The sequence below is a fragment of the Phoxinus phoxinus genome, assembly GCF_949152265.1.
Source record: "Phoxinus phoxinus genome assembly, chromosome: 17".
In the NCBI taxonomy this organism is placed as follows: domain Eukaryota; kingdom Metazoa; phylum Chordata; class Actinopteri; order Cypriniformes; family Leuciscidae; genus Phoxinus; species Phoxinus phoxinus.
The window spans coordinates 1,290,402-1,302,516 of record NC_136892.1 but is presented as its reverse complement, the minus strand read 5'-3'; the positions used below and the strand labels follow the sequence as shown (position 1 = coordinate 1,302,516).

Genomic DNA, 12,115 nt, shown 5'->3' with positions numbered 1-12,115 from the left:
TGTTCACACTAGTTACACGCCGATTACGTTACTTGTAATGCGCACGAAACGCTCAACACTGATTCTGTGAAGATTGCAGGTCATTAAAAAAGTGATATAATCAGCATTTTAATGAACCAAATGTTAAATTTCCTGAGGAACTGAACTAATGTGACTTATTTTAAACATAAAAACCCAATGATGAGTCGCTGTAGTCACGAGCGGTTGTATTGAAGCATTGACTTGTGTTGTGCTCATTCAGATCTCTTCCCATAATGCCTGTGTGATTGTGTCTAGTCTCTATTGGACGAGCCGAACCCGAACAGCCCGGCCAACAGTCAGGCGGCGCAGCTTTATCAGGAGAACAAGCGTGAATACGAGAAGAGAGTGTCTGCCATCGTGGAGCAGAGCTGGGTCGACTCGTAACACACACACACACACACACGGGAACTATATTTGTGTGCTTATTTATTTTAACTGCATGGTAAGTTATTGCTAACACAGTTTGAGATGTGCTGCAGATTATTGGATCATATCTGTGAGCCTCTGGAGATCATCTTTTTGTATGTGTATTTGATAACATCTTCACGCTCACGTGTTTGTGCTTCACATATCCAGCAAACGGAGGACGCGTGCGCATGAGCCGAGTCCTACATGCAGACGTTTTCAGAGTTAGCTTTTGTGAATTTATCATAAGAACATTTATACTTCTAATATGCTGTATAAAAAAATAAATTAAAAAAATTCAGACTTGAAGAGAATGAGTTCATTTTTATTGTTGCTAATACAAAAACATATTGTTACAAAGTATAGAGGACGTCACAGAGCGTGACCGAGGCTGGTGTGTGTGTCAGGATCACCGGCGAGTCCTCCAGTCACCGCTGCAGAGGAGAACACACACACACACGTTAATCTTCATTCAAAACCTGAGGTTCATACTCTTCAGAACATCGGACTCAGAGTTTCACTGATAAATGTGATTTTTACCTTTTTTCTGGTTATAGAAATATATAAATGAAGAAGAAAGCCACAATATTACATGCAATGAATGTATATTACTCACAATTTTCATCTGAGATTTAGAGCCAAATTACAGGAGGGTATAAATGACTTTTGAAAGACGGCAGCATTATTATTATTATATCTTTACACAGAGATTATCAGTGAAATCTGTTGACTTTACCTATATTTATTTCATTATATGCCAACAGTGACAGTAAAAAAAAAAAATTACACCGTAAGAAAAGCACTTTGTGTTATTTTCCCCGAGTTTGCACGGCTGTAACTCCAGAAGTAATACAGATATATTAATATCCTTCTAGATTCTGGTTTTTAATAAACTCTTCTTTTGGCATCTTCATTGTAAAGGATCTATAAGGTTAAATCCCAGAGATATGGAGATCTTAACACGGCTTCATGAGTTAATTATACACTTTTTCACTGGCTAAAAAAAACATGTGGGTCTCTGCATACAGCGGATACTTTATTTATAAAGAGGAATATCTGAAAAACAAATGTTGCAACTAGAAATTAAAGAGTTTATTAAAAACCAGAATCTAAAAGGATATTCATATATCTGTATTACTTCGAGTTACAGTCGTGCAAACTTGGGGAAAATAACACTTAAAGTGCTTTTCCCCCATTTGTGAACTGTCACCGTTGGCATATAATGAAACCAAGATTGCTAAAGTCAACAGATTTCACTGATAAACATACCAATCTCTGTGTAAAGATATAATAATAATAATAATGATGCTACCGTCTTTCTAAAGTCATTTATACCGCCCTGTTATTTGGCTCTAAATCTCAGGTGGAAATTGTAATGGACACGCCTCTACACAATAGTGGTTTACTGAGTAATATACATTCATGACAATTCATATTTTGGCTGTCTTCATTATTTATGTTTGTATTTTTTCAGAAAGAATATTAACAAAATCAAAATTGAGCCGCGGAAGTTTCTTTGATTCGACACGGACTGAAGATCTTCCTGCGCATGCGTAACACAAGCTCACGGAGACACCACATGATCATGTTCTCGCCATAGACAGCATATAAACGGTTCTCACGCTAGTTACAGAAGACATGATACAGGAGACACACACACACACACACATCTCTGTCTCGAGGAAGCGCTTCCGTGTTGTGTTTACAAGCAGCGCTGCTTTGTTTACACCCGTTGCCAGGGAAACCGCATGTACACTTTTGACCAGTTGACGGGAAATAAGGCGATGTATATTTTTAAAAAACGCATCTAGAATTATTCACATCTAATCTTTTATCATTTTGACTCATACCTTTTATTAAAACTAATTCAAAGGATGAAATGTGGATTTATCATTTTAAGAAACATTTTGGCCGATGACTCTTTATATTTGATAACCGATATATTGGCCGATAAATCTAAATCCAAGTTTTTTTATATAACTTTTGAGAGCCTGGTTACAGAAACTAAAGTCTCAGCATTACAACCCATGTCCCAAACACACACTTATGATGATCCCATAATGTAATGTAGCGGATATGTCAGACTTGCACTTCTCTGTATTTTTCTATTTTTATTAAAAAGTGATTCCAAGCATTTTTCAAGCACTTCAAAGCCATCATGTTGAACAGTCGAATATATCAGCAAATTATTTTATTTAGATAACGATGACATTAAAAATTAACATATATCAGCCGATATGATGACCGATATATTGTGCATCACTACCAAATATATTGGATTATTTCTTGTGATATCTTGAAGAATGTATCAGCTGTATAAGAACATGTGAGTGTGAAGATAAAGCGATAGTTCACACAAAACTGAACATTAGCGCATGATTTACTCTCCCTCAGCTCATCCTAGTGTACAGGAGTCTCTTTATTCAGACGAACACAAGCTTGGAAGAGCCGGGACATTATTAACAGAACTCAGAGTGTGTTCGTCTGACACACACACTAGGATGAGCTGAGGGAGAGAAAATCATGCGCTAATTCTCAGTTTTATGTGAACTATCCCTTTAAACTGTCCAACTGTGTGTGTGTGTGTGTGTGTGTGCGCGTGTGTGTGTGTGTGTGTGTGTGTGTGTGTGTGTGTGTGTGTGTGTGTGTGTGTGTGTGTGTGTGTGTGTACCCTCTGCTGCTGCTGTTTGATCAGCTCGTCTCTGGTCTTGAAGACAGGAGCGTCCTCCACTACGATCCCCTCGGCCATCTCCCCGACCTTCTCCAGCAGATCTGTGCTATACCTGCACACACACACACCATCAGCACACACACACACACACACACCTGTGCTATACCTGCACACACACACACCATCAGCACACACACACACACACACACCTGTGCTATACCTGCACACACACACACCATCAGCACACACACACACACACCTGTGCTATACCTGCACACACACACACACCATCAGCACACACACACCTGTGCTATACCTGCACACACACACACCATCAGCACACACACACACACACACACCTGTGCTATACCTGCACACACACACACCATCAGCACACACACACACACACCTGTGCTATACCTGCACACACACACACACCATCAGCACACACACACCTGTGCTATACCTGCACACACACACACCATCAGCACACACACACACACACACCTGTGCTATACCTGCACACACACACACACCATCAGCACACACACACCTGTGCTATACCTGCACACACACACACCATCAGCACACACACACACACACCTGTGCTATACCTGCACACACACACACCATCAGCACACACACACACACACCTGTGCTATACCTGCAGACACACAGACCATCAGCACACACACACACACACACACACACACCTGTGCTATACCTGCACACACAGACCATCAGCACACACACACACACACCTGTCCTGTGCTATACCTGCACACACACACAGACCATCAGCACACACACACACACACCTGTGCTATACCTGCACACACACACAGACCATCAGCACACACACACACACACACACCTGTGCTATACCTGCACACACACACACCATCAGCACACACACACACACACACGTGCTATACCTGCAGACACACAGACCATCAGCACACACACACACACACACACACACCTGTGCTATACCTGCACACACAGACCATCAGCACACACACACACACACACCTGTCCTGTGCTATACCTGCACACACACACACAGACCATCAGCACACACACACACACACCTGTGCTATACCTGCACACACACACAGACCATCAGCACACACACACACACCTGTGCTATACCTGCACACAAACAGACCATCAGCACACACACGCACACACCTGTGCTATACCTGCACACACACAGACCATCAGCACACACACACACACCTGTGCTATACCTGCACACACACAGACCATCAGCACACACACACACAGACCATCAGCACACACACCTGTCCTGTGCTATACCTGCACACACACACACACCTGTGCTATACCTGCACACACACAGACCATCAGCACACACACACACACACACCTGTGCTATACCTGCACACACACAGACTATCAGCACACACACACACACACCTGTGCTATACCTGCACACACACAGACCATCAGCACACACACACACACCTGTCCTGTGCTATACCTGCACACACACACAGACCATCAGCACACACACACACACACCTGTGCTATACCTGCACACACACACAGACCATCAGCACACACACACACACACCTGTGCTATACCTGCACACACACACAGATCATCAGCACACACACACACACACCTGTGCTATACCTGCACACAAACAGACCATCAGCACACACACACACACACACCTGTGCTATACCTGCACACAAACAGACCATCAGCACACACACACACACACCTGTGCTATACCTGCACACACACAGACCATCAGCACACACACACACACACACACACACACACACGTGCTATACCTGCACACACACACACCTGTGCTATACCTGCACACACACAGACCATCAGCACACACACACAAACACCTGTGCTATACCTGCACACACACAGACCATCAGCACACACACACACACACCTGTGCTATACCTGCACACACACAGACCATCAGCACACACACACACCTGTGCTATACCTGCACACACACAGACCATCAGCACACACACACACACCTGTGCTATACCTGCACACACACAGACCATCAGCACACACACACACACACACCTGTGCTATACCTGCACACAAACAGACCATCAGCACACACACACACACCTGTGCTATACCTGCACACACACAGACCATCAGCACACACACACACACACCTGTGCTATACCTGCACACAAACAGACCATCAGCACACACACACACACACCTGTGCTATACCTGCACACAAACAGACCATCAGCACACACACACACACACCTGTGCTATACCTGCACACAAACAGACCATCAGCACACACACACCTGTGCTATACCTGCACACAAACAGACCATCAGCACACACACACACACACACCTGTGCTATACCTGCACACAAACAGACCATCAGCACACACACACACACACACCTGTGCTATACCTGCACACACACAGACCATCAGCACACACACACACACACACCTGTGCTATACCTGCACACACACAGACCATCAGCACACACACACACACACACCTGTGCTATACCTGCACACACACAGACCATCAGCACACACACACACACACCTGTGCTATACCTGCACACAAACAGACCATCAGCACACACACACACACACCTGTGCTATACCTGCACACAAACAGACCATCAGCACACACACACACACACCTGTGCTATACCTGCACACACACAGACCATCAGCACACACACACACACACACCTGTGCTATACCTGCACACACACAGACCATCAGCACACACACACACACACACACCTGTGCTATACCTGCACACACACAGACCATCAGCACACACACACACACACACACCTGTGCTATACCTGCACACACACAGACCATCAGCACACACACACACACACACACCTGTGCTATACCTGCACACACACAGACCATCAGCACACACACACACACCTGTGCTATACCTGCACACACACAGACCATCAGCACACACACACACACACCTGTGCTATACCTGCACACACACAGACCATCAGCACACACACACACCTGTGCTATACCTGCACACACACAGACCATCAGCACACACACACACACACACCTGTGCTATACCTGCACACACACAGACCATCAGCACACACACACACACACACACACACCTGTGCTATACCTGCACACACACACACCTGTGCTATACCTGCACACAAACAGACCATCAGCACACACACACACACCTGTGCTATACCTGCACACACACAGACCATCAGCACACACACACACACACACACACACACACACGTGCTATACCTGCACACACACACACCTGTGCTATACCTGCACACACAGACCATCAGCACACACACACACACCTGTGCTATACCTGCACACAAACAGACCATCAGCACACACACACACACCTGTGCTATACCTGCACACACACAGACCATCAGCACACACACACACACACACACCTGTGCTATACCTGCAGACACACAGACCATCAGCACACACACACACCTGTGCTATACCTGCACACACACACACCTGTGCTATACCTGCACACACAGACCATCAGCACACACACACACACCTGTGCTATACCTGCACACACACAGACCATCAGCACACACACACACACACACACACGTGCTATACCTGCACACACACACACCTGTGCTATACCTGCCACACACAGACCATCAGCACACACACACACACGTGCTATACCTGCACACACACACACCTGTGCTATACCTGCAGACACACAGACCATCAGCACACACACACACACCTGTGCTATACCTGCAGACACACAGACCATCAGCACACACACACACACACACACACACACGTGCTATACCTGCAGACACACACACACACACACCTGTGCTATACCTGCACACACACAGACCATCAGCACACACACACACACACACACACACACGTGCTATACCTGCACACACACACACCTGTGCTATACCTGCACACACACACACCTGTGCTATACCTGCACACACACAGACCATCAGCACACACACACACACGTGCTATACCTGCACACACACAGACCATCAGCACACACACACACACCTGTGCTATACCTGCACACACACAGACCATCAGCACACACACACACACACACACCTGTGCTATACCTGCAGACACACAGACCATCAGCACACACACACACACCTGTGCTATACCTGCACACACACACACCTGTGCTATACCTGCACACACACAGACCATCAGCACACACACACACACCTGTGCTATACCTGCAGACACACAGACCATCAGCACACACACACACACACACACCTGTGCTATACCTGCAGACACACAGACCATCAGCACACACACCTGTGCTATACCTGCACACACACACACCATCAGCACACACACACACACACACACACACCTGTGCTATACCTGCAGACACACAGACCATCAGCACACACACACACACACACGTGCTATACCTGCACACACACAGACCATCAGCACACACACACACACCTGTGCTATACCTGCAGACACACAGACCATCAGCACACACACACACACACACACCTGTGCTATACCTGCAGACACACACACACACACACACACACGTGCTATACCTGCACACACACACACACACCTGTGCTATACCTGCACACACACACACACACCTGTGCTATACCTGCACACACACACACACCTGTGCTATACCTGCACACACACACACCTGTGCTATACCTGCACACACACACACACCTGTGCTATACCTGCACACACACACACCTGTGCTATACCTGCACACACACACACCTGTGCTATACCTGCACACACACACACACCTGTGCTATACCTGCACACACACACACCTGTGCTATACCTGCACACACACACACCTGTGCTATACCTGCACACACACACACACCTGTGCTATACCTGCACACACACACACCTGTGCTATACCTGCACACACACACACACACACACCTGTGCTATACCTGCACACACACACACACGTGCTATACCTGCACACACACACACACGTGCTATACCTGCACACACACACACACACACACACACACCTGTGCTATACCTGCACACACACAGACCATCAGCACACACACACACACACACCTGTGCTATACCTGCACACACACAGACCATCAGCACACACACACAGACCATCAGCACACACACACACACACACCTGTGCTATACCTGCACACACACAGACCATCAGCACACACACACACCTGTGCTATACCTGCACACACACAGACCATCAGCACACACACACAGACCATCAGCACACACACACACCTGTGCTATACCTGCACACACACAGACCATCAGCACACACACACACCTGTGCTATACCTGCACACACACAGACCATCAGCACACACACACACCTGTGCTATACCTGCACACACACAGACCATCAGCACACACACACACCTGTGCTATACCTGCACACACACAGACCATCAGCACACACACACAGACCATCAGCACACACACACACACACACACCTGTGCTATACCTGCACACACACAGACCATCAGCACACACACACACACCTGTGCTATACCTGCACACACACAGACCATCAGCACACACACACAGACCATCAGCACACACACACACCTGTGCTATACCTGCACACACACAGACCATCAGCACACACACACAGACCATCAGCACACACACACACCTGTGCTATACCTGCACACACACAGACCATCAGCACACACACACACACCTGTGCTATACCTGCACACACACAGACCATCAGCACACACACACACACCTGTGCTATACCTGCAGACACACAGACCATCAGCACACACACACACACACGTGCTTTACCTGCAGACACACACAGACCATCAGCACACACACACAGACCATCAGCACACACACACACCTGTGCTATACCTGCACACACACAGACCATCAGCACACACACACACACCTGTGCTATACCTGCACACACACAGACCATCAGCACACACACACACACCTGTGCTATACCTGCACACACACAGACCATCAGCACACACACACACACACCTGTGCTATACCTGCACACACACAGACCATCAGCACACACACACACACCTGTGCTATACCTGCAGACACACAGACCATCAGCACACACACACACACACACACACCTGTGCTATACCTGCAGACACACAGACCATCAGCACACACACACACACCTGTGCTATACCTGCACACACACACACCTGTGCTATACCTGCACACACACAGACCATCAGCACACACACACACACCTGTGCTATACCTGCAGACACACAGACCATCAGCACACACACACACACACACCTGTGCTATACCTGCAGACACACAGACCATCAGCACACACACCTGTGCTATACCTGCACACACACACACCATCAGCACACACACACACACACACACACACCTGTGCTATACCTGCAGACACACAGACCATCAGCACACACACACACACACACCTGTGCTATACCTGCACACACACAGACCATCAGCACACACACACACACCTGTGCTATACCTGCAGACACACAGACCATCAGCACACACACACACACACACACCTGTGCTATACCTGCAGACACACACACACACACACACACACACACGTGCTATACCTGCACACACACACACACACCTGTGCTATACCTGCACACACACACACACACCTGTGCTATACCTGCACACACACACACACCTGTGCTATACCTGCACACACACACACCTGTGCTATACCTGCACACACACACACCTGTGCTATACCTGCACACACACACACACCTGTGCTATACCTGCACACACACACACCTGTGCTATACCTGCACACACACACACACCTGTGCTATACCTGCACACACACACACCTGTGCTATACCTGCACACACACACACCTGTGCTATACCTGCACACACACACACACCTGTGCTATACCTGCACACACACACACCTGTGCTATACCTGCACACACACACACACACACACCTGTGCTATACCTGCACACACACACACACGTGCTATACCTGCACACACACACACACACACACACACCTGTGCTATACCTGCACACACACAGACCATCAGCACACACACACCTGTGCTATACCTGCACACACACAGACCATCAGCACACACACACAGACCATCAGCACACACACACACACACACCTGTGCTATACCTGCACACACACAGACCATCAGCACACACACACACCTGTGCTATACCTGCACACACACAGACCATCAGCACACACACACACCTGTGCTATACCTGCACACACACAGACCATCAGCACACACACACACCTGTGCTATACCTGCACACACACAGACCATCAGCACAAACACACACAGACCATCAGCACACACACACACACACACCTGTGCTATACCTGCACACACACAGACCATCAGCACACACACACACACCTGTGCTATACCTGCACACACACAGACCATCAGCACACACACACAGACCATCAGCACACACACACACCTGTGCTATACCTGCACACACACAGACCATCAGCACACACACACAGACCATCAGCACACACACACACCTGTGCTATACCTGCACACACACAGACCATCAGCACACACACACACACCTGTGCTATACCTGCACACACACAGACCATCAGCACACACACACACACCTGTGCTATACCTGCAGACACACAGACCATCAGCACACACACACACACGTGCTTTACCTGCAGACACACACAGACCATCAGCACACACACACAGACCATCAGCACACACACACACCTGTGCTATACCTGCACACACACAGACCATCAGCACACACACACACACCTGTGCTATACCTGCACACACACAGACCATCAGCACACACACACACACCTGTGCTATACCTGCAGACACACAGACCATCAGCACACACACACACACGTGCTTTACCTGCAGACACACACAGACCATCAGCACACACACACAGACCATCAGCACACACACACACCTGTGCTATACCTGCACACACACAGACCATCAGCACACACACACACACCTGTGCTATACCTGCACACACACAGACCATCAGCACACACACACACACCTGTGCTATACCTGCAGACACACAGACCATCAGCACACACACACACACGTGCTATACCTGCAGACACACACAGACCATCAGCACACACACACACCTGTGCTATACATGCAGACACACAGACCATCAGCACACACACACACACACACACACACACACGTGCTATACATGCAGACACACACAGACCATCAGCGCGCACACACACACACACACACACACACACACACACACACACGCACACGCACACGTCTGTGCTATATCTGCAGATACAGAGACCATCAGCACACACACACACACACACACACACACACACACACGCACACGCACACGTCTGTGCTATATCTGCAGATACAGAGACCATCAGCACACACACGTCTCTGGGCTATACAGAGGAGAACACACACACACACGCACTGCATAATGGTTTAGATAAGCTTGTTTTCGCCACGGAATTAAAAATAAAAGGTTAATTCCGACTTTTCTCTCTCGCATTAGCGAGTTTATACCTCACACATGAGAGGAGGACAGGAATGAACTCGCAAATGCACGTAAGAATTGTGAGATTAAAAAAAAACACAATTACATAAAACAATATTATTCCCGTGCGGAAACACGTGACTCGCGCGGCCTGACCCCTGACCTGCAGCCCAGGAACACGTGGTTGGCCCACACCATGGACAGCGCGAGCAGGTGGTCCACGCGAGGCTTCTCCTCGTAGTTGGAGATGTTCCTGAACAAAAACTCCCTCCTGGACTTCCAGTGCTTCTCGCTCTCGGAGACGCCGCGAAACGTCTCGATGAAGTCCGACAGCAGCCGGTTCTGTCCGATGAAGTCCTCCACATCCGCGGCCGCCATGTTGCAGAGATGACGTCACTCACCCGCCGCGCCGCTCCTCTTCTCCTCGC

General features: G+C 48.1%; 1 protein-coding gene across 1 annotated transcript; it reads right to left on the bottom strand.

Moving 5' to 3' along the window:
- Window positions 1–730: 730 nt before the first annotated feature.
- Window positions 731–12,115, bottom strand: cdkn2aipnl (CDKN2A interacting protein N-terminal like). Its single transcript, XM_079585720.1, has 3 exons — window positions 11,851–12,115; window positions 3,098–3,209; window positions 731–860 (listed from the first exon to the last, which is right to left on the bottom strand). Exons 1-3 carry the CDS (start codon window positions 12,063–12,065, stop codon window positions 855–857), a joined length of 333 nt encoding a protein of 110 aa, XP_079441846.1. The 5' UTR covers window positions 12,066–12,115; the 3' UTR covers window positions 731–854.

Excerpts from the sequence above, each read along its gene's own strand:
- cdkn2aipnl (XM_079585720.1), bottom strand. The coding sequence starts at position 12,065 with ATGGCGGCCGCGGATGTGGAGGACTTCATCGGACAGAACCGGCTGCTG. Across the intron at positions 3,210-11,850 it reads CACGTGTTCCTGGGCTGCAG|GTATAGCACAGATCTGCTGG; the intron begins GTCAGGGGTCAG and ends GTGTGTGTGCAG.